General features: G+C 33.1%; 1 protein-coding gene across 5 annotated transcripts in view; it reads right to left on the bottom strand.

Annotated features, from left to right (window-relative positions):
* LOC148604486 (uncharacterized) overlaps positions 1 to 25,413 on the bottom strand; it is a 64,389-nt gene that overhangs the window by 31,784 nt on the left and 7,192 nt on the right. For all 5 annotated transcript variants that reach the window (XM_088550942.1, XM_088550943.1, XM_088550939.1 and 2 more), the window contains exons 2-8: positions 22,561 to 22,620; positions 18,677 to 18,860; positions 14,603 to 14,905; positions 9,834 to 9,897; positions 9,091 to 9,140; positions 5,987 to 6,061; positions 2,684 to 2,728 (exon numbers count right to left, since the gene is read on the bottom strand). In XM_088550942.1, the coding sequence (XP_088407068.1) occupies positions 2,684 to 2,728; positions 5,987 to 6,061; positions 9,091 to 9,140; positions 9,834 to 9,897; positions 14,603 to 14,905; positions 18,677 to 18,860; positions 22,561 to 22,620 (781 nt within the window). The remainder of the gene's footprint in view (positions 1 to 2,683; positions 2,729 to 5,986; positions 6,062 to 9,090; positions 9,141 to 9,833; positions 9,898 to 14,602; positions 14,906 to 18,676; positions 18,861 to 22,560; positions 22,621 to 25,413) is intronic.

Consider the following 25,413-nt stretch of genomic DNA (forward strand, 5'->3'; position numbering starts at 1 on the left):
ACCAACTGCATCCAAAATTTTCAATTGTACAAGGTTATTGCAGAACCTCGAGATTGACTACTTCAAGGCTAAACCTCCAGACTGTTCTGGCAAAAACTCTCCATTCAAATATGGGCCTTCCGGTCACGTCATTATGGGTGATTAAAACATCATCAAATACGAATCTCCGTAAAGTCCTTTCAAAAGTGCCATAGTACCGTGAACCACACGCCATAAAGGTAAAGGATGTGATGTCTTAATTTTGAAACGTATGGAAGTATTAAGTAGGTCAAAGAGTGTCAATGCTACATCAGTTTTCAAAGAACCTGATGTAGCAAAAACATTGTCCACTATAGATGTCGAAAATGTTGTCGTACCAGCAGACAAAGCCCAAAACAACTTTGTTTTTGTCTGTAAAACATATTGCATCCAATGTGTATTATCAGAAGTAGACTAAAAAAATAATAGCAGTAATAAGACCTATACTGCCACTATACTCTCAAAAGAAGAGACAGTGGATAGCCATAAATCTGTGCTATTCTCTTTTGGTCTCTCTATCGACGACGGTGATTGTGATATACCGTCTACATACTGGATTTCTAAACTCTACAAGAATCCATACAAACAACGCTAAATAGCTGGATCTGTAAAATGCGTCATCAAACTTCTTTCAAAACTTCTAACTTCTATACTCAAAGCTGTCAAAGAAGGTCTCCAGTCCTACCATGACACTTGCTACTCCCGTACCTACCCCAAACCTGCCATGAAGGATGCTACAGACAAAGTGAAGTCAGCCTCATATTTTGACCTACACTAAGAGATCTATGGTAAAGGAAAGCAGTTGACCAAACTACACGACAAACGCGATGACTTTTCATTCCATATTTTCAACTTTTCTTCCATATGTGGCAACATCTCTTCAACACATACGTATGAAGTTTTCATATCAAAACTCATACGTTATGCCAGAGCTTGCCGTAACTATGCTCACTTGGATTAATTAGCCACATTTTGTTTGTAAAAGCAGCCATTTTTTTGTGGATAATAACAATTCCTAGCGTTCATGCCTACGGAACAACAGTATTAACTTATTTGAATTTTGTCCAGTAGTTTCTGGGGAGAAATTTTTCATAAGTTATAACATTACCAATAAAAAATGCGTGAAAGGGCAATAACTTCAACATGACATAACACAGATTTGCATGAAAATGAGACCTCATATCATCATGCTAAACACTTTTCCCACTGTCAGCATTTGGCTAATCCTTACAGTTTTGGAGAAAATGCGCAAAACCTCTGTTTCACCCCTATGCTTAATTATAAATAACAGTAGCCAGGTGTAATGGTCGATAAAAAATCCCAATATTAGTTCTATACCCAAAGGGACATTTATAACCAGTTTGGTTCTTGTTACTGCTCTAGTAGTGTCAGGGATGAAGACTTGAAAGTTAAATAATGTCAAAAAAAGGGAAATTACTCTAATATGGCGTAACAGATTTACATGAAAATTTGACAACAGATAGATCTCATCATGATGAAAACTATTATCCCATATTAGAATTTTGCTAAACCTAACATTATTGGAAATAAATATGCGAAAACTTCCTGTTTGATCACTCAGGCCACGTGAGCTAAAACATTGAGTTCTGATATATATTTACTTAATGTCATACATGCGATACTTTTATTAAAATTATATCTAATACTTATAATAAAATAAAACTTAATTGTATATGCATTGTAAGTATTTGTGTAGACCCTATATCACATATTTAGATTAAGATAAAACTTTTTTGTACATTCATTACTGGTGATTGTTTAAACCTTATTTCGTCTACCCTATATCGTGTACCCTACATCACACCTCTAGATCTATATCACATACCTTATATCGCACCCCTTCACAGACCATACTTGCAGTAAAGTCAAAATAAATGATATAATGAAAAAGACATGTTAAAATCTGTATCACATGCAGTATCAACCCTGGACCTATATCAATCCCGGGCCACTGACCCTTGGGATGATATTGGAGTCTTGGGTTGCTACAGATTAATCAAGGAAACCAAGGTTATAGCGGTAATCAAAAAAATGTAATCCAGGGAAAAAGACCAGACATGGAAAACAGATATACACAACAAAGAATATAAAGTAACTAAAATCATACATACAAAGTAACAAAAGTAAATGAACAACTCGGACTCCGCTAAAAACTGGGAGCATGGACCAGGTGCACCAGTAGGGTAAGCATCCTCTGCTTTTCTAGAAACACCCGCCGAGTTGCTCATAAAAAGTCAAGTCCAGGGTAGACAAACGAGGAAAGGAAAACAGTGACCCGTTGGATAAATCAGTTTTCATGGTGCTGATGCATGTGCATGTGATACTAGCATGTGATACAGATTTTGACATGTAATATTACGTATATATAGTCTATCCTATATCGTATACCCTATATCACACCTCTAGACCTATATCGCATACCCTATATGGCACCCCTTCACAGACCATACCTGAAGTATGGTTAAAACAAATGATACAATGAACATGACATGTCAATATTTGTAGCACATGCGATATCAAGCCTCGACCTGTATCGTCCTGTGAGCTTGTGGCCCTTGGGGTGACATAGGAGTCTCGGGTTGATACTGCATGTGATACCGATTTTGACATATAATATTCAGTATATAATAATATATAATGATACCTTTTGTGTTGCCTCTGGGTGTCATATGTACTGAAAATGTTGTTCCTGAAATATAAAATGAAGATAAATAATAAAATTCAACTCACAATTAAACACTAATACATCTACAAAAACAAGAGGCTCCCAGGGCCTGAATTGCTCACCTGGTTTAATTTTATCTTTCAATGGCAGTAAATTTTTTAAAGAAGTTGTCTAACAATTTTGACTCATGAAGACTTTGGTAGGACTTATCATAAGGATCATTTCAGTAATTGCAAGTTTCTATCTATTATAGTTTTCAAAATATTGGCTGAAAACTGTAAAAAAGTCATTTTTCATCTTTCAAGGGCAATAACTCTTACAAGCAGTCGTCTGACAACTTTGATCCCTGAAGACTTTTGTAGGTCTTATAATAAGGATCATTTTAGCAATGGAAAAAATTTGGCTAACTTAACGGTTTTGGAGATATACTTCGCAAAAACTACTGTTAAGCCCTTATGTTCTATTTTGAGAAACGACAGCCAGGCTGACTTTATAGCTGATCTGATCAGAAAGAAAGAATATCGTTTGATTAGATCCTTCAATCTCAGTTTCCGCTATATAGATGATGTATTATCTTTAAACAATCCTAATTTCGGGGATTTGATACATCGCATCTACCCAAAAGAACTTGAGATAACGGATACTACAGACAATGTGGAGTCAGCCTCATATCTTGATCTACACTTAGAAGTCAATGGTAAAGGAAAACTATTGATCAAACTTTACGACAAACGTGATGACTTTTCGTTCTGAATTGTCAACATTCCTTTCATCTGCGGCAACATCCCTTCGGCTCCTGCGTATGGAGTGTTCATATCACAACTCATACGTTATGCCAGAGTTTGCTGAAACTACGCAGACTTTTTGTATCGCACTAGAACACAAACAAATAGGCTTCTGGAACAGGGTTATGTTGCTACAAGATTGAAGTCATCACTACAGAAGTTTTATGGTCGTCATCGTGGATCGTTATGGTGTATCCATCAGCACTATGAAAACTGATTTATTCAACAGGTCCTATTTTTCCTGTCGTCGTTGTCTACCCCGGACTTGACTTTTTATGAGCAACTCGGAGGGTGTTTCTAGAAAAGGAGAGGACGCTTACTCTACCGGTGCACCTGGTCCATGCTCCCAGTTTTTAGTGGAGACCGAGTTGCTCATTTACTTTTGTTACTTTGTATGTATGATTTTAGTTACTTTATGTTCTTTGTTGTGTATGTCTGTTTTCCATGTCTGGTATTTGTCCCTGGATTACATTCTTTTGATTACCGCTGGTTCCTTGGTTCCCTTGATTACTCTTTGACAGATCCAAAATTACCATATCAGTTCTATGCAAACACCCAAATGAACATTCATACCAAGTTTGGTTCCAATTGGTCCAGTAATGTCAGAAGAGAAGATTTTTGAAAGAAATAACATTAAATATAGCAAAAAACATCGAAAACGGGCAGTAACTCCAACCGGGCTGATTAGATAAAAACGAAACTTTGACAACAGATAGATCTCAACATGCTGAACACTTAAACTCATATCAGAATTTGGCTATTTCTCAATGTTTTGGAGATATATGCGAAAAACTACTGTCTGAGCAGTTTTTTTAGTAATGGTCGCCATGTTTTTCAATGGACCAAAATCCCCATATCAGTTCAAAATACCCCAAGAAACATTCATACCAAGTTTGGATCCAATAGGTCAAGTAGTGTCAGAGGTGAAGATTTTGAAAAATTGTTAACGACTACTGGAGCCAAGTGATGGTAACAGTTCACCTGGCCTCACAAAATGCATAGGTTGAAACACTTGTGATTAACATATTGGTTCAATCATAAAACTGGTTGAATAGAAATACTAGCTGGAGAGCTAGTTCACTTACAAATTTCTGACAGTACAATATTTAATAGTTTTTTCCACAGTGGCCATATTTAAAAGGGGAAGGTTGTGATCGCAGCGAAGTACTTTAACCCTGCTGCATTTTTTGGGCCTGCCCCAAGAAATTTCTGGCCTCAGTATGTCTTGTTTTGTTTTCTTTTTCTGTTTGCCTTTATGCTGCCAGAGTATATAGGGGCAAGTATTTCGCTGTAAATGATATAAAACTAGTAAAAATCAATATAAAGTAATAAAAATTAAGGTCAAACCTTAAATTTGTATTGATTATCGTTCTGTGTTGTCTCCTATAAAAAGATCTACATTTTAATAAACCCAATTTGTCAAAAATAACTGAATTATCAATTGATAAAACTACATGCTCAACAGTTATATGATAGAAAAAAATTTTGTGTATATATCACTTAATTTGAAACCAACATTTCTTGCAAGAAATAAATGATTACAAAAGTTTTGTGGTACTGCTTGCGAACAGAATCTGTGAGATACTGAAAATGACTGTTACACATTTTGGAAGAATCTGTACAATGTAAAAAAATCTATTATGATAATGAACTGTGAAAAAAAACCCAAAAAAACTGAGAAGTCACTAAAAAGTTGCTACCTAAGCTAAAACTAATAAACCTTATGCATTCAGAAAACCCTTAGAAATCTAAGTCCTGGACTTTTATTTCTGAGAGTAATCAAGGGAACCAAAATTACAGCAGTAACCAAAAGAATGTAATCCAGGATAAAGACCAGACATGCAAAACAGACAAACACAACAAAGAACACAAAACAACCAAAACCATACATACAAAGCATACAAAAGCACGAGAAACTCGAACTCCACTAAAAACTGGGAGCATGGACCAGGTGCACCAGTAGGGTAAGCATTCTCTGCTTTTCTAGAAACCCTCCCGAATTGCTAATAAAAAGGCAAGTCCATGGTAGACAAAAGAGGAAAGGAAAACTATGACATGTTGAATAAATCAGTTTACATGGTGCAGATGGATACATCATAACGATCCACTAGTTCATGATGATGACCATAAAACTTGTGTAGTGATGACTTCAATCTTGTAGCAACATAACTCTGTTCCAGAAGCCTATTTGTTAGAAATCTAGCATGATACAAAAAGTCTGCGTAGTTTTGGCAAGCGCTGGCATAACGTATGAGTTGTGATATGAAAACTCCATACGCAGGTGCTGAAGGGATGTTGCCACAGATGAAAGGAAAGTTGAAAATTCTAAATGAAAAGTCATCACGTTTGTAGTAAAGTTTGGTAAATAGTTTTCCTTAACCTTGGATTTCTAAGTGTAGGTCAAGATATGAGGCCTCATTTTGAATCTAAACTTACATATTGTGCAAATTTTCCCATCTTGCAAGTGTGATGTACCTAAAACGTCAAATATACTTACCTATAAAAAGTATCAGGACCATGGAAACAGCAACAACAATAAAACCAATTCTTTTGGAAGATTTTCTTACAGGTTCTATAATAATATAGAGTATTGATTATGCAATAGAAGCTAATATAAAGTACATTATCATAAGAAATTGACTGACCATGGGACAGTGATGATGCATGAAACGTTGAAATATTGTGGGGCCTACAGTGAAGACATTATCAATGTAGGAGGCAATATCACTTCCCAAGGGCAGTCAATCAACTGAAAAATTACTTCTCCATTAGCTGTTTATTTCAATCAAGAATCTGAAGTGGCATTGAATTGTGTGATATTATGCCCAGAGCTTTATTAGTAAATGATAAAATTCATTTCATATCAGAGAAGAATAAACTAGTTTCAATGGTTAAAATGTGGTATTTATTATTGTTAGTTAAAATGTGAAGAGGCCATTAACAAGTTTACAATGCCTATGATTTTAACATGTTTATGCTGACTTCAGATTCCTCATTGCAATACCACCTTTCTTATGTAGAAGATATTATCGATAAAGTGACTGCCCTTTGGTAGTAATATTGCCTCGCCTAAGGCTAGAAGCATTATAAACATTTTTGGCAATCTCTCTCATAGGTAGTCAAGAATCTTGATACAATGTAATGCTTTCTACATAACAACTATTGTATAATATACTACTGTTTCCCTTGACAAGTCAAGCATTTCAATCCATAATACAATCGGTCTTGTATGACAATAGAAAACTTTATTTCATTAGTCTATAAGTCATTTATCTTTTTGAATGATATACTCCTTGGTGATTCTAAATATGAAAAACCAAAACACTAACTTCTTCTTTTGCAAAAAATGAATAAAAGTTGCACACATTGTTGGGCTTGGTATATCCCCACTCATACAAAAAGTCACAATGTAGACTCGATATATATAAAGCCAAATACCAAATATGAAATTAATCCATCCATTGGGAGCAAAGGTTTGGACATCCATTGGGAGCAAAGGTTTGGACAGACAGACAAAAAAGTGATTACAATATTCCACCTACTTGGTTAAGTGAGAGTATAATAAAGTTTCATTGAAATATATTGAAGGAATTAAAGAACTCTGAGTAAAATTGTAACATAAACAAAAAGATGGATTGGCTGACAGACAAATAGACAAATATGTTGACTTCTATGTATCCCCTTCATACAATAGATATAAATATTTGATTAAGGCTTTGTTTTTAGTTGTGTCTTGTAATATATTACACAGAAAAAAATATCATCTCCAAGCATATATAACCACATGAATAACAGGTAATGAAATACTTTGTTAAACCTTTCACTTGAAAAGTGAGAGGAATGTGCATGTAGTAATCACAGGGTCTGTACATTTGTCTGCCCCCTATTCTTATCTGAAACTTCTCTTAAACTGCTGAATGGATTTTGATTAAACTTGCACTGCTTTTGCATTGCATGATGCCATTATGCAGCTCCTACTTTGTTTTCCCATCTGACTGACTTTCAGGGTTTCATGAAGCAAAACATGTCTAAGTTATTGGTCAACCAAGAGACCCCCCTTTTTTGTTTACTAATCTAAATGCCTAAATCACTTATGGAGTTTCCTATATGGTTTCTCACAGTTTTTCTAGTTTATCTCTTTTACAATTATTTCTTTTTATTTTATACTTTATTAAATAGACAGTGCATCTATAGTTCCCTAATCAAAGAAAAAATATGTAATTTGTGTGATGTAGAAATAAATCAAAAGCTTTGCCTAGATGGTTGTATGATGGCAACATGTCAAATTTTGTTCACTTGGAGCAAATGTGGACACAATACTGGTTTTTGACACACTTAAAGATTGGGACTTAGTTAGTTTGTGATGGACTCAACAATTGGATTTAGACATCATATTGCACAAAATTTAAAATTCAATTAAAGTAAGAAGATTTGTTGCTTAAAAGTCACTCATTTAATTCCTTAGCCTTGATGAATCATCAAAATTAGATAAACAAACAACTATTTTCATCAACTTAAATAATACACATGTAATAACATCTGTTTAACACCTTTATTAAAGTTAGCTTTTTGGTCCTTTTGTTCTCTATTACACAAAATTTGCAAGAGATATGTGAAATCTTATTAAAAAAATGCAAACAAGGATTTTCATATCAGAAGAATTTGATAAAAAAAAATTCAAACACAGACCAATAACTAAAAATTTGATTTTTATGGCATCACCCATTTTCAGACTCATGTAACTTAAGTCTTTTCTGTTAAACACGTTTTAAACACAATTTCAAACTCCACTTTCCATGACTTTCATTGCAGGTGAAAATTAAATGCAGATAGGGATTTTCATTTCAAAATCAGACATAAAATAAAAGGAGAGGCTTATAAGTGCCTGATTTGCTCCCCTGGCTCATCTTTCAACTTTCAAGGGTAATAAGCATAACAAAGAGTCGTCCAACAACTTTGACCCAAAACTTATCATGAAGGATCATTTCAACCATTACATGTATTTTTCTGTATATTATATTTTTCAAGATATTGACGAACAAACTGCATAAATCTCATTTTTGCCTTTCAAGGTCCATATAACTCTAACAAGGAGTCGTCTAACAACTTTGACCCAAATTTAAACTTTTGAAGGACTTACTATAGGGATCATTTCATCAATGGATGGTTTCTATTCTATCTACTATAGAAAGTTGGTGGAAGCATTTTTGAGTTATTGTCTGAAATGTGTGGACGATGGACGACAGAGCGACAGACAGCGTTATACCGTAATACATTTCGTCTTAGACAGGCATATAAAAAGTAGGCTTTGAGGGTGTGGTCAAATTTCTCACCTATGTAACTTGACAGTGGTGGCCATGTTCCTAAACAAAATGTTCATGAGTTTTTAATTAAAAATCTGAAAATTTTTACTCAAAATATTGTAAATAAAAGTTAATGCAAAATAATGCAAAACAAAGACAGCATGACGATGCCATTACATTTCCTCAAATTTGTGGTTGTATAGAACAGTCATCTTACAAAAAAAAAAAAAAAAAAAAAAAAAAAAAACAGAAACAAAATTAAAGCATAATGTCATTGAATTGATTAAAATCTGAATACCTTGAGAAGTATCCATTGACAAAACAATGGCAGGCTCTGTTATTGAATGGCTGAAAGATAAAAAAAACATCATTATTAAACAAAACAATACCAATCCATTGAATGAACAATTGCTTATATCAATGTTCTCAGTTTATAATATTGTCTAACAATAAATTTAAGTTCTCAATGCAATGAAAATTTCTGTTGAAACTTCAAAGCTTACTCAGCCAACAAATAAAAAAATTGGTTAGCTAAAGCTGAAAACGATTCAAAAAAAAATAAAAAAAAAAATGACAGTGTAAGTAATTATGAAACAAACTTATTTTAAAGATTAAAAAGATGCTACATCTTCTGTGAAATTGTCCCAAGCCCAAAAAACCACTCATTACCAATATACCGGTCTGTTAACTTTTACAAAAGATTACCAAAAATATATACAGGTACTAGCAAAGCATAATCACTCTAATTTTGACAAAGTCAAATAACTTGGCAGATGAACTTAACATTACAGGTATGAATTCTGTTATGCATATCTACACATGATGCCAAACATTCTTTGAATTTTCATTAAAAAAACTGTATGCGGTTTTAGAGGACTTGGGTTTACAAGAAATGATGACAACCAAACAGAAATACATAGAGATTCCAGTAATAATATAATTATGCCAACTTTTTATTCAGAGTAATACTCCCTTGAATTCAATATTTCTTTGATTAATATGATACAATGTATGTGCAAGCAGTCTAATTTTAAACTTCACCTTGGAGTTAACTCCAGGCAACCAAATGTCATTTTCCATTCTTTAGTTGACAAACATTCATAATCTGAAAAATTATAAGGAAGTGAAATGAAAAAAACTCATCCTAAGTTGATAAACTGGCTATTTTTAGCTCATCAAGACCGAAGGTGCACATGAGTTACAACCTTTCTTAAAAAATCTTTCACTTCTAAATTACTGTATTAGGTCATCAGTATCCCTTATAAATTTTACTTATATATACATGATATACTGACCACCAGAGTCATGTCACCTGTGTTTACATATATCTCCAGAACAACATATACAAGAGAACCGGAGAAATAAATCTGACATTCCTTATTTGGTTCAATTAAAAAGCTCTACACACATCTCATTTTGTTGTTGTATGATTACTCTTTGTGGGGCTTATTGTCCTTGAAAGGTCAAAACCGGTAATGTTTATGGGTTTTAGCTTATAACTTCGTAACAATAATAGGAAGAAAAAAATTGTTGCTTAAAAAATCATTATGAAAATGCCTACAAAATGTTTACGATAGGGCCCATATTGCATGACTGCACCTTCTGAAATGTCCTGTCCTTGAAAACCCCAAAAAGACAAATATTGTAGTACCTTAAAAAACAATAGGAAATAGAAATAAACTTTCAATAGTTCAAATGATCTGTATCACAATTTTTACTTCTTTTTGAATTACTGCCATTAAAAGGCAAGCATCACATTCTTTTATGACGCAGTGAAAAGTGATGGTATTGGGTCTTGTAATGTATAAATAAGGCCACTGCTAAAAATAGAACCATCCAAGAATATATAAATTTATTCTGAAAGTACATTTACGGTACTGTATTTACCATACTGAAATGCAAATCAACTTGAGCAAAATTAATAAACCCTCAAACATAATAGATGATAGGAGGCATTTGTAACCAGGGATATTCAATAACATGCAATGCGCATAGCATGCATAACCTATATTAAGTATTTCCCACAAAGTACACAAACTTGGTAATAATGAATTATGCAAATGTTAAAATCACAGTTATTAAAATCATTTTCCAAAGTTAAGAGTTTTCTATTCAGAATGTAGATGTTCTAGTCTCAATATACTAAAATTTAATCTATAATCTATCTCTCTGAATCATAAACATACAAACCAAAATGAATTTAACAAATAAGATGGCGATGTTACTCTTCCGCCCTACATGTGACTAACTACTGGTCAACAAATATTGTCTGATTCGATTAAAATACCAATACCAATGGAGTGTGGGTGCACATGCAGTTACATGTATTTTAGCGCACAAATGCATAAACAATTAAATATAGTCCGTACATAAATTAAAGTCCATTTCTTCATACAGTCCCGTCCAATGTGTCAATATGATAGAAGTAATGAATGAATGAATGGAAGAATGGAAGGATGAATGAATGATTGAAAAATGAATGGGTTTGTCCCTAAACTCTTAAACAATTACATACAATGTACATTGAAAATGGACTAAAATATTCAGTCCATAGCATAATACAAAAATAGTTTACATGATAGGAAATGTGTTCATCCTTACATTGCATGCAGGAAACACCATTATACATAGAACAATGAACAAACCTCAGAGTCAATATTGATCATATCTCGAATATAAATGTAAAAACAACAGCAATATATACAGCCATTAACGGTTGGCTTCATTTTGTTAAATGACATAAGACATACAGTCTATCCAATTACTAGTCAAATCAGGACCAGGATGTACCCCATCAATCAACTTTGAGAATCAATACCTAATTGCACCCTAGGTGTAAGTACACAATTACTGGTGTTCATAAATGTCATCAAATTATTGACCTCATGTAAACAAAAATTCAACTTTTCTTACATATCACAATATATGTTGGTATACTTCAAGTAAGTAGTTTTATTCTGACAGTATCTCAGATTATTCCATATTTCAAAGCTAATAGTAGTAATAGGGGCAAAAATTACCTTACACCTTGGTATTCAATGCAATGTATCAAAAACCTTGTTTATAAGATCTTTTAACATTTTTTCACATGATCAATGGGCTTCCCATCATCATCAACCATCTAAAAATACGACTCTTCATATTGAAAATTCCTACCAAGCGTACAAATATTTGGTATTCCCGTGACAAAACATTCATGTTTGTCCCCGTCAACTGATCGGAGCTTTTGAACAGATATACCACCAAATCTATTCAACTTTCCACCAGGCACAACTTTCAAATACCCTCCTCAATTTACCCTTAAAGCATTGACCTCGACTCGAACACCACTATATGAACAGTCTATATAGCAGCTTGCATAGAACTTTCAAGCTTCATTCCATATTCAGCATCAGACTGATTTGGTTGTTGTTTACTCATAAAACTGTGGAAGCAAACCCCACTAGTTAATACATTTCTGTAAATACCTTTGAGTTTACGTATGATCTGAGAAAAATCTGCATTTTCAAGAAGTGAAAGTGATTACTTTAAGTTTCTATTTTTTACTTTCCATGAACCTCTAATACATTGAAATAAAATTGACTAAAATAATTCTATTCTCATAAGGTGCATACAACCTCAAACTTCCATACCTTAAAAGCAACTTCATTTTACACCTTCCAAAAAGAAAATTTAGGGATCCTGGGTTTAGTGTAACAATGTACACTAGCATACTCTATATGAGTATTAACAGTCACATGATTGACCCGTTTAGGTTTTACAGGGGTTGGGTTGACTAATTTCAGACCTGTATCTGGTTTACTAGAACCTTTATCCAGCCAAGGAATACTAGTTTTAAGATGGGTCTGATGTGCATGTAATTTAACATACTTTTCATACTCTACACAACTTTATACTTTAAACAATCCTAATTTCGGGGATTTGATACATCGCATCTGTCCAAAAGAACTTGAGATAAAGGATACTACGGACACTGTGAAGTCAGCCTCATATCTTGACTTACACTTAGAAATCGATGGTAAAGTAAAACTATTGACCAAACTTTACGACAAACGTGATGACTTTTCATTCAGAATTGTCAACTTTCCTTTCATCGGTGGCAACATCCCTTTGGCTCCTGCATATGAAGTGTTCATTTCACAACTCATACGTTATGCCAGGGCTTGCCGAAACTTCGCAGACTTTTTGTATCGCGTTAGAACTCTAACAAATAGGCTTCTGGAACAGGGTTATGTTGCTACAAGATTGAAGTCATCACTACAGAAGTTTTATGGTCGTCATCATGAACTTGTGGATCGTTATGGTGTATCCATCAGCACCATGAAAACTGATTTATTCAACGGGTCATAGTTTTCGTTTCCTCGTTTGTCTACCCCAGACTTGACCTTTTATGAGCAACTTGGTGGGTGTTTCTAGAAAAGGAGAGGACGCTTACCCTACTGGTGTACCTAGTCCATGCTCCCAGTTTTTAGTGGAGTCCGAGCTGCTCATTGACTTTTGTTATTTTGTATGTATGATTTTAGTTACTTTATGTTCTTTGTTGTGTATGTCTGTTTTCCATGTCTGGTCTTTGTCCCTACATTAGATTCTTTTGATTACCGCTATAACCTTGGTTCCCTTGATTACTCTTTGAATGAGCATTGATGAGCTCAATCATCAACTCAATTTTCTCTGGGGTCAATAAATCAACAGCCTTCCGTTTAGGAGTACTGTTTCCACTGGGAACCCCTCCAGAAGCCATGATAGTCAGATATTTAAATGAAGCATGCAATGAATAAAAATGAAATGGAATGAAAATGAATTATGAATAATGAATACTCAAATAAGATGTCAGTCGAAGTCAATTATTGTCTCAGTTGGTATTTACATGCAGTGTATGACGAGCAACCAGAAAAGCAATGAAAAGTTTTGTAAATTATTATTTGAAATATTTTTTTTCTATGAAAAATAATCAATATAAACGATAAAACAGTAGTAAGCAATTGAAAATTTAGAAGTACATTTAATATCACAATATGGCATTTATATGAATAAAAAGGTAGGTACATAAATTGACTGGATCTTTGAATTCCTTGTGTTCAGTGAGACGGAATGCATGCTCTGGCAAGATGGTAAAACGACATATACATGCAAAGTCTATTTGCATTCGATACACAAATCAGCAGCATTCTCAGGAATTTCTGTGATATGATTATGAAATGGTCACATAATAAGTATAAATTTCTGTATAAATCAGAAAATCACCTTTCCACAATTTAACGAACATTTCACATCTACAAACTGAATATTTGTTGGAAAATATGATCAGGTTGGGCCAGCACATGAATAATTCAAATTCAAGTACCGGTATACCTTCGTCACACTTACATATTAATAACCTTTCCAAGTCTGGTACAATATACACATTAACTTTAAATAACAGTTTCGGAGAAGAACATTACCATGTGTCAAATTATGTAACTTGTCCGGCCGTTTGGAACTAAACGTTGTACCAAGGACAGGAACGTTTATTTGTAGAACATCCTAGACTGTGGGGTTTGATGGGTTGTTCTATAAGGAAATATTGGTTGGATGAGATATTCAGTGGAACCTCCAAATGTCATATTGGATAATGATAGGTTTGGGTCTCAAAATGAAAATGTAATGACAACTCCTATAAGTCTCAAGTAAACCAAGTAACATTTCCTTACATGGATACAACAATTTGCACAATAATCATAACTTCATAAGCTATACATAAACAACCTGTTAACAATTTGTTGTAGTATTTCAAATTCAGTACTTTATGTTTTAGAAGTACAAGAGCTTACCAGGTGTAAGTAATTGTCCTTGTGGGCACGACATTTTATAGCAGCTGCAATCCTCTTCAGAAGGAGAACAGGTACAGGCATTCTTTGGTTTGATGACAAAGTTATACCCTTGTAAATAATCACAGCGACACTGCTGGTCACCAACATTATTTCCAGGGTCATGAACCACCTGACCTTCACCATTACACAATGATTTTTTATAAACACAATCAGAGCTGCCATTTGTCCAAAAAGTAAAAGGCTGGTATGTGTCAAAAGCACATTCAATGCCATCCACATTTTCTGCAAAGACTTTTCTAAATCCTGAAAAATTCAATAAAGCCACTTCAACGTGTTTTTAAAAAACATTAACCATGTTTTTTCACATTATGAGTAGAAACTAAAGTTGTGTACTGTAAGCCTACTCATTTTCATGGTGTACTAACTTTCACTCTTTTTGTGATGGACAGAAAACCGTGAAAAATAGAACACAGAAGTTTAATTTCTACACTATTTAATGCTTATCATACTTTTGGAACTGCGAAAATTGATACCAGCGAAAATGTTCACTTGGCAGAATCCACGAAAATTAACAACCGCAAAATTAACATGTTTACACTATCTTTCTTTATTTCCATTATAATTTCTGTAACTAATTTATCAACTTGCAATTAATATCTTGATCATAATAATCAGAGATGGGCAATGATTATACAAATGCTGGGTTTGCCAAAAACCTCCTTTTGGAAATTCAAGACTTCAACATGTTTACTGTCGAATGTCCACAAGACTTATGTTTAAAATAAATCATTCAAATTGGTAATCATCTGCCTATATAGTATTTTAACTATTGTTTGTTGACATCTCTATCTAGATTTATTTAAAGCTTACACTTTTCTGCAGATTTAAAAGTGTTAATATCATAAAAAAAGGGGGGGATCTAATTGGACATTAAATGATACTCCGCCACAATGTTTTCATATATGAATGTAGGATTTAAAAAGAGTATTACTCAAATGGTATTTTTTTAATTTAGCTGAAAATTAGAAAGAGTAATCAAGGAAACCAAGGTTATAGCAGTAATCAAAGAATGTAATCCAGGGACAAAGACCAGACATGTAAAACAGACTTACATAACAAAGAACATAAAGTAAAAAAAATAATACATACAAAGTAACAAAAGCAAATGAGCTTAACCTATATTTCATAGTACATGTACTTAACAAAGTTTCAAAGCAATTCTTTCATATGTTTTCAAGTTACTATCTGGAAACATATTGTATCAGTAAAAAAGGGGGATGGTAAAGAGTGAAAAATGGCATAAATTGAAAAATAAATGAATGTACATGAAAATTTTAAAGTATATCATAAGGAACAAGGTGTTATTTGAAATTGGAATTATTTTGGATTTAAGAAAATAAGTAAAATAATTATTTATAAAACATACCCTACTAAAGGGGTTAGTCGTGCCATCATGACTAAAAGGGGGGGGGACTTAGTTTTCTTTGCTTTTTGTTATCCAACTAACCATACTCCTTAGCCATGCCAGAATGACTAACCCCCTTAGTAAGGATTAGTTTTACAAATTTTTTTTTGGTCATTTTCTAAATTCCAAAATAATTCCAAATTCAAATAAAACCTTGTTTTAAAGGTAGTTAATGGTTGCCAAACTGTAGTCTCTACTGTGGTTGAATAAAAGAACAAAAAAAAATTATCATGTTAAAAGAATATTCCAATGCAACCATTTCTTTAACATTTGATTATACACTGAACAGGAAGTAGAGATTTTAAGCAAGGAGCCAGGAAAGGAAAGACAATGTGCAGGTCATAAAGCAAAAGCAACACACCTAAATGTAACAAATATCTAGCATTCCCTCCAATAGAAGCCGAGAAATCTGTTTCAGAAATTTCCATTGTGCATCATATGAAATTTCACTAAATCATAATAAATCAGTCCCTCAGAACTGATGATAGATTAATTCTTGCAAATTTCAACATTTTTATTAATATTGGAACCAGTCTTTTATAATGCAACTATAAATTTAATATAAATCTAAAATATTAAATTCATTTTTAGTAATTAATTTTAAAAAGCAAATGTAAAGACAAATAATTAAATTTATGCTTGGGCAATCCAAATTATAGATGCACAGATAGCATTCCCACATATTGAGAACCTGTTACAGTTACAAAATAGTGTAACAGATAAATGGACATACTGACTGACTGACAGATGGAAAAATTGACTGCAATTAATTAAAGTGGAGGTATAAAAATATCAATATTCTTGTGAGTAGAGTAATATTTATATGATACCAAACTTTCATAGAAGTTTAACATCCATGACAGGTATATGATATACTTTACATGACCTCAGTATGATCTCAATACTGATTCACTCAAAGTTTTCTCAAGAGTTCTATACCATCTAACATGAAGTTGATAACAAACAGCAACCAAAATTGTTTACAATGTATGCCTATGAGTGGCGATTCATGTCACAATAAGGATATTCTCTATAATGATGCTTTTCTCTCTCATGATACTTTTAACTTGTATCATGATACTAGTAGGGAGTATAATGATACTTACTTGAAGTATCATTCCACTAATTGGAAGTATCATGATACTTGTTTAAAGTATCACGATACTTTTTGGGAATGGGGTTATTTTTATAAGTTAAAAGGTGTTTTTCGCTAGTATCGAGAAACAACCTTTTACTTATGAAAATAACCCCATTCCCACAGAGTATAGTGAAACTTTAAACAATTATCATGATACATCCAATTAGTATTATACTCCCTACTAGTATCATGATACAAGTTAAAACTATTATGAGAGAGAAAAGCATCATTGTAGAAATATCCTTACTGTGACATAAATCAACACTCATATATGCCTATCTTTAAAAAGCCACACACTAATTTTGAAATCAATCCATCTACTGGCAGCTGATGAGATTTCCTCTATAATTTCATACATATGTGTATGAAAAATTGGCTAAGTCCAAAGGAACAAGAAGATATTATACACAATGTATCATACAGAATTCTAAATCGAGTATAATATATAACCTATCTACATGTATATAAAGCCACACAGCAAATTAGAATTAATCCATTCATTGAAAGCAGATAAGCACACAGAAAAACAGTGGGTAATGTCTGTTTGATAAAGGATAGAACTTAAAGGGCTACAACAGCAGCAATAATTTGCAAACATGGATTCTCTCTATTGTTGGTCGGGTATTTGTAAATATTAAATCACAATTCTTATCATAAGATTCTTCATTCTTATAGCCGTTTTTGATTGGTCGAGAATGTACTTTACCAGAAAGTTCATACTTGCACGAACTTCAACTGATCATTCATACATGCATGAACACCACCAACTTGAAACCAATATGGCGGCCATGTAGTTCGAAAAAGTGTGGAAACGACCTAAATGGCATAATATAGCCGTTAGAATAGTTTATTACATCAATTCAACACATTTAAAAAAAAATAATTCCCAAATGTCAGGATAGAATTATAAGGATCAAACTGGTATTTTCGATCGTTCATGCATGTATGAACAGATCTCTCCACTCCCAAACATTACATGAATGGCCTTTGAGCTCTGAGATCCATTCATACATGCATGAATGACCCAAAATAGCTATAACACAGCAAAAACACAAAAAAATATCAGCTTGATTCACGAATCATACAACTTTGGTTGCACATGTATGTTGTGTGATTGTGATGCACAATCTATAAAATTGTATTGGTTGAAAGCAACATGGTGACAGTTGTTACATTTTTTTTTCTTCCATAACAACTGGTGATGTAATACATGTACATGCATGACCACTAGATACTTCATTAAGGTGGAGGCAAAATGTCAAGTGGGCATATATTACAAAGAAATCATCTAAAGAAAAATCGGTTTTATAATACAAGTATTTGTATGTGTGAAGTCGAATGTCGCTAGAATAATACTTAGCTTGTATATGTTAAAATTGAAATATTGCCACAAAAAAGATTTTTGGTTTTACAGAAGAATTTTTATGGAAAAAATGAATGGACACAAGGTTATGGATGTAATTCTGCTTACCATTTATGTCCCTTGAAGGATATTTATAACAGACTTCTTTATAGCTGTCATTATGCATATCTAGCAGGCAGTAGTAGGAAGGGAGAGTAGCATTACATTTACTGCTCGCTCTAAAGAACCACTGTTCCCTGGTTGGACATTGAAATGTGAATCTCTTTGATAAAACAGGATATAATGAAAGAACCTGAAGAGAATAAAAGTTAGCTCATTGATAATCATTGTAAATATGTACAACAAATAACAACAATACATACAATTGTCACTCAATCAATGTGAAATAAGCATAGTTTAAAAAAAAATAACTAGTACTGTCCTTGAAGTGATATAATACAGTGAAAGTACTATTGTTCATGGGGCACTAATTCTTTGTGCTTTTCGTGGGTAGGTATTAAATACCACAAATATGGTTCCCAACGAATAGTAGATTCCCATTGATTTGTATACTGAAAACTTTAAGACCACAAATTCCAAAATCCACAAATTTGTGTTTCTTCCCTGATCCACGAAAATTGGTATCCATGATCAAAGTACTTTCACAGAAAACCCGGGCCACATCAAACAGAGTATCGCTAAGCATATAAGCCATGTTTATTTTTTCACAACATCTATACATGTACTATCTCATAAAAGTGAAACACCGCTTTAAGTTCTGTGAGAACCACATGTTATTTCTTCATCAAGTAATAATAATACGATAATTAATTGAGTGAATAACCAAAATATTATCACAAGTGCCGAAAAACGCAAGATTTATGATTGATTATTGGGGTTCAACGCTGGAGCAGCAATATTTCAGTATATTCAGGCGATCAGATTTAACGAGTGTACAGAACTTGTTCCGTACACTAATTAAATCCTCAAGCGTTCTTAGCACGAGTGATAATATTTTGGTTATTCATGATACATGTATATAGATTTTCTTCATAATTTATTGATATTTCAATATGAATTTTAAATTCTTTAATTGGCGGACGGATATATAAAAATGTGATGTTTTGGCAGGAGAAAGTCCGAGAGAGAAATTACCTAATTTATTTCACAGTGTGAATTATCGAAATTTATAACACCGGGAACATTCTATAAAACACTGCTATCTATATAATAAAGGGACAGTAGCTAGTGTATGATGTTAAGACCAACCGAAAGATATTACAATTATTTAAACCTATAAATGTTGAGCAAGGGCTGCAGGAGTTGAAAATACCACAAGAATAAATATACTGGGTATCAAGTTTTTGCATTGATCTCAATTACCTATTTAATTTATATCCTTCCATGTCAAAAAATGTTACATGTATCCAGGGACCAAGACCAGACATGGAAAACAGCCACATAAAAGAAAGAACATAAAATAACCAAAATAATACATAAAAAATAACAAAAGCAAATGAGCAACTTGGACTCAACTAAAAACTGGGAGCATGGACTAGGTGCACCAGTAGGGTAAGCATCCTCTGCTTTTCTAGAAACACCTGCCGAGTTGCTCATAAAAAGTCAAGTCCAGGGTAGACAAACGAGGAAAGGAAAACAATGACTCGTTGAATAAATCAGTTTTCATGGGTGCAGATGGACACGGCATAACGATCCACGAGTTCATGATGACAACCATAAAACTTCTGTAATGATGCCTTCAATCTTGTAGCAACATAACCCTGTTCCAGAAGCCTATTTGTTAGAGTTCTAGCGCAATACAAAAAGTAGTTTCGGCAACCTCTGGCATAACGTATCAGTTGTGATATAAACACTCCATACGGAGGTGCTGAAGGGATGTTGCCACAGATGAAAGGAAAGTTGACAATTTTTAATGAAAAGTCATCACGTTTGTCATAAAGGAACACAATTTGTTCCCATTGGAATGCTGACCGTTTGTTGAAAAACACGTCCACCACACTGGACAAATGAGATTCAGGTGCACTGTTTCATACACAAAACTGACCCAGTCTAATTTTGTAAAACTTAAAAATAAAAGGTGAAACTTGGTGGAAATATTGATTGTGGGAAGTAGAGCATTCATACATGCAATAATTGTTAAGGTAAAGAGGTGGAACCTTATGGCAGGTTTCATGCACCCTACATTTACAACATAATATCATTTCACCATAGAAACCAATGTTTTTTAAGTACGTTATAGTAAAATATGGTAGAATTTACAACTTGTGTTAATATGCTATTTTAATCGGTGTGAGGAATTCCTTAACAACCAAATATGCTGAATTTATATCATGTAAGATGCGAGGTCATGAAAGTTCCCTTAGTGCAAACTGGTATTTTAGCTGCATGTGTAGGGTCAAATTTAAAAAAAAAACAATTTATTTTCATTTAATACACAAATTAGACAAAAGAACAACCATTTAATGCACAATTTGGAAATTTTAAGCAGCAAAGAAATCCAGAATCAGTCTTTTAGTATACAGCCTAATGTTTATGACAAAGTGCAGGATTTTTCATACTTGTAACCTTAAATGCTATTTTCCAGGTACAAAAAACAGTTGTGTAGCTACAATTCAGCATGAATAATACTTTTTAAGTGGTCAACTTACTCCATTTTCTTATCTGGAGTAGTTTTTTTGTCTATTAAGTTAAAGAGATTTCATGAAATACATTCATATAGCTAATATAAGTGAAAGGCAGAAATGCACTGAATCTGATGGAGGTGGGCAAGTATTAGATTGCCTCTAGAATGAATATCTATTCTTCAATTTCAATGAATTGGGTGTTTCTGTAATCCTCATATACAGAGCTTTCCAAGAAATACAAAATATTTATATGTAAAAACAAGTCCTTCTCCTTAAGGTTGTACTGTACAAATGAGATTCAGGTGCACTGTTTCGTACACAAGACTGACCCAGTCTAATTTTGGTAAAACTTAAAAATAAAAGGTGAAACTTGGTGGAAATATTGATTGTGGGGAGTAGAGCATTCTTTCATGAACAGATGCAATAATTGTGAAGGTAAAGAGATGTAAAATGCATGCTTTCAGCTATCCAGAAAGATTCAGGTCCTCACCAGATTGGGTTCTCTTCCCTGCACCAACTGGCTGTTTTTCAAAATGCAAAATTTCGCACGAACTTTAAGAATTAAAATCATGAACAAATGAGCAGAAAAAGGTACACTTTTTATTTGCTTTTTTACAATAAAACCATGCCAACTTATTTTTTCTGGCAGTTTTTTAAGTGCCTGATATTTTAGAAAACCTGTTTTTTGACAATTATTTTTGGGAAGGCACCCAAAATTTGTTATGAAAACTGATGTATAATTTTACTATGTTACCATGGCAATAGATTTTCATAACAAAACAGAAAATAATTTTCATCTGTTTTTTCAAGGATCTCTCGAAAAATATATACTTTTTACAGGAAAAAGTTGTTAGATTTGCTTGTTTAAGTGTCTCAATATAGCTATATTACCACAAACTGTCATAAAGTTATCTGCAGTGACCTATCTATATAGTGGAACTTCACAGTATCTGAAGTATCCTTTATCTCATGTCTAAAAGCATGTCTAAACTGACTTTCATCAGTTTGTGAAAATAGATCACATTATTGAAGGCTAAATTTGTATACTTTCTTTAATGACCCAATCAGTATTTATTTCACAATAAGTTCTTTGAGCAAAATTGGTGATATATGAACATGTAGGTCATTTAGTCCAATACAATAGGACATTGTAACTTAAAACTAATAGTATACATAACTTCAGACACTTGTGAAATTGACTACAAAACCACTTAATACAATTTGGACATTTTTTTCAACGGCGATTTCTTAAATCAAACAAAATGTATTACAATACATACATGATCACTTCAAATATGAAAAGGTTCTATACATGTACTATTGTCACTTATAAAGCCCTTTTTATTAATTGATTTCTAAAATATTTACCAATGTAAGCAATGTTCTTTCATCGAAGGATGCCTTTTTGAAGAGTTTCATAACTGAACACTGTAATAAAAATAAATAAATAATTGGTAAAAAATTCATACATAATGTCATGCTTGAATGTGAAAATGGAGATACATGTTGTCTGAGCTTAATCTCAGCTTAATTCCCACATTTATTAGTTGAGAATTATTTTAGACCTACCCACACTCCTGATCATGAATGTTTTTATAAATAAAAGGGTTTAAGTTACAAACATCTACATGTACACATTAATAAATAAAACGGCACAAATCGTCAAAGTATCCCTTTCTTTCATCTTGTGTTCATTCTGACACAGCACAACCACATATGCAAAATTAACAGGACATGGGCAAGTGACAAATTCAATTACAAGGATTAGGATGTATGTTTCATGCACAATTATACATGTAGTATAACACAAAATGTGATGTGACAACTGCTTAGAATCTCAATCACAAATTCATAATTATAATTATAATTATCTGAAGTAATAATTTATGACTTTTTGTAAGTTGTTATATCCGATTATCACTTTGTGATCTTTTGTATAAGCATCTTTTTTTCTAAAATGAAAAGGCATCAACATAAATGAAAAAAAGTATGCAAGGGGAGAAAATCTAAGATGAGGTTTTACACATGTATGTAATGTTGTTCAACAAAAGAGTGCAACTCTGCCTAAAGTACTCAATGGAGTTTGAAGAAAAAATTATATTTTAGATGTGGATGAAGTGGAAAAAATCAAAATGCACCATGGTGCATAAGTCAAGTTGCATCAATCTCTATCTGAAAGAAATATTTTTACTGTGACTTTTTGTTTGTCGGATGTGAACCTTTTGAAACCTCATTTCTTAAACATTCCTTTCTGATGTTACATTGTAGTTGTGCTTGCAAGGTCTGAGCATTGAAAAAAATTCTTCAAAAATTTACAGTACACCATCAGCAATTACATGTACAATATATCTTCCTTCATGCATTTCTCTACATAATATGATGGTTAACAAAGTTTCACTGAAATGCATTGAACAATTGAGAAGGGTTCCAATTAAGAAAAATGTTAACAGAAAGATTGAGACTTTTGCAGGCCTTATCATAAGGATCAGATGATTTTTTTTCAATGTCATACACAATGAATGTAGTATCAAGATATTGGCTGAAAATTTATAATCAAAATGCTGTTAGCACTAGGGGTTTTTGATTCTTGTGAAAATTGTAGCATGAACAAAATTTAAATGAAAACATGACATAAAATAAAACTATAATCATACATTTGCAGGTCCCATATTATTTAGAACTGTTTTTCCTAATACATGTATGTATAAACTGAATGTCAATCAATTAATGATTTCTTCAGTAAAAACTGAATTCGATAGTAACAGTATCCAACTTCATAAATATTTACAAATTTTGTTCTGTTTCATCTTTTCCCATTTTTATTTTAAACCTGTCCAAAAGTTAATTTGCAATCACATTTAAAAGTATTTCAACGGAGTATTATTGTACACTGTAACTATACTCAAATGGAACTAATTTCAGCTTGAGAAATCAACATATTAAGATTTTCAAAAGTAGTGATTTTTATCAATTTGAAATTTCATACCAATTTTACTTTAAATTCACTGCTCTTCACTTTCAGTTTATTAATCATAAAATATTGTTGATAGGAAAGAGATTTTGACTGATAATAGTATTAAACGGAATGTGCTAGTAGCACATTTAATGTTTCTTGGCACATTACTGCAAGAACTTCATTCCCTACATGCTAATTTATTACTAAACATTCAAAAAGGAGTTCCTCAAATCTTCAATTCAATTGAAGTTTGGAACACTAGACCTTAATTTTATGAATAATTGCCAGAATCATACTTACAGGTTATAAAAGATGTATGGAATGATATAAATGGAATTTCATCATTTGGACTATACTTTTGTGTAGTGTTCAGAACCAGTAGGGAAGTTCAAGGCATGAAATGGCGACATAAAGTATTTTGATAAATCAAAAACCCAAAATCCATCGTTTTTTTTCACCTGTCAAGAGCAAAAACTTTAATAATAAGTCATTAAACAATTTTGACCCAGTTGAGACATTTGTAAGATTTATCAGAAGGATCATTTCATCGATTGAAGCCCCGTGCAGGTCAGGGTGTCAAAAGAATAGGCCTGCAGCAGCGCGAAGCTTGTCGTAAAAGGCACGACAAAATAGTGTTCAGAAACCTAGCCAGGGGTTAGGCGCTCTGCCCACAGAGCAACTTGGTTGTGTGCCCTAGGTGGTGGAATGGGGTAGCCCTGACGTGTTACATGCTGGGGTTGTAAGGCTATAATACGAAAAACCTGACCGCAAACCATAGTGGTGCACTGTGTTGGGAAAGATGCCACGTTCCTCGCATGTTAAAGAACCTTGCTGTGGTATTCGATAGGAGTAGGAACCTTTGAGCTTTGTCACAGCCACAGGAGGCTAAATTGCTCTACTTTACCAATCCCTCTCTTTTTCTAGTGGCAATCAAAATTTGTCGACCCTATTATCCTTGTGTCTCATCCCATTTTCCATTTCATCATCATTTCATGTTCATTTTATCATCTATTTAATGTTCATCGTCTGAATATAGCTGAAATATTGCTGCTCGGACGTTAAACCACAACAATCAATCAATCAATCATCAATTGAAAGTTTATCGATCTACCATATTTTGGTATGTATAATGCTAGTCCGAATTTTCTTTTTTATTTGGATATTGATATCAAATTCAAATAAAAAAGAGGAGGGTTGCAGGGTCAGAGGAAATTCGGAGTAACAATAGTCATACATAATGATCACATATGGGCGCATATAGGGAC

The sequence above is a fragment of the Perna viridis genome, chromosome 10, assembly GCF_037379345.1.
Source record: "Perna viridis isolate PV_CMFRI_1.1 ecotype Kerala chromosome 10, ASM3737934v1, whole genome shotgun sequence".
In the NCBI taxonomy this organism is placed as follows: domain Eukaryota; kingdom Metazoa; phylum Mollusca; class Bivalvia; order Mytilida; family Mytilidae; genus Perna; species Perna viridis.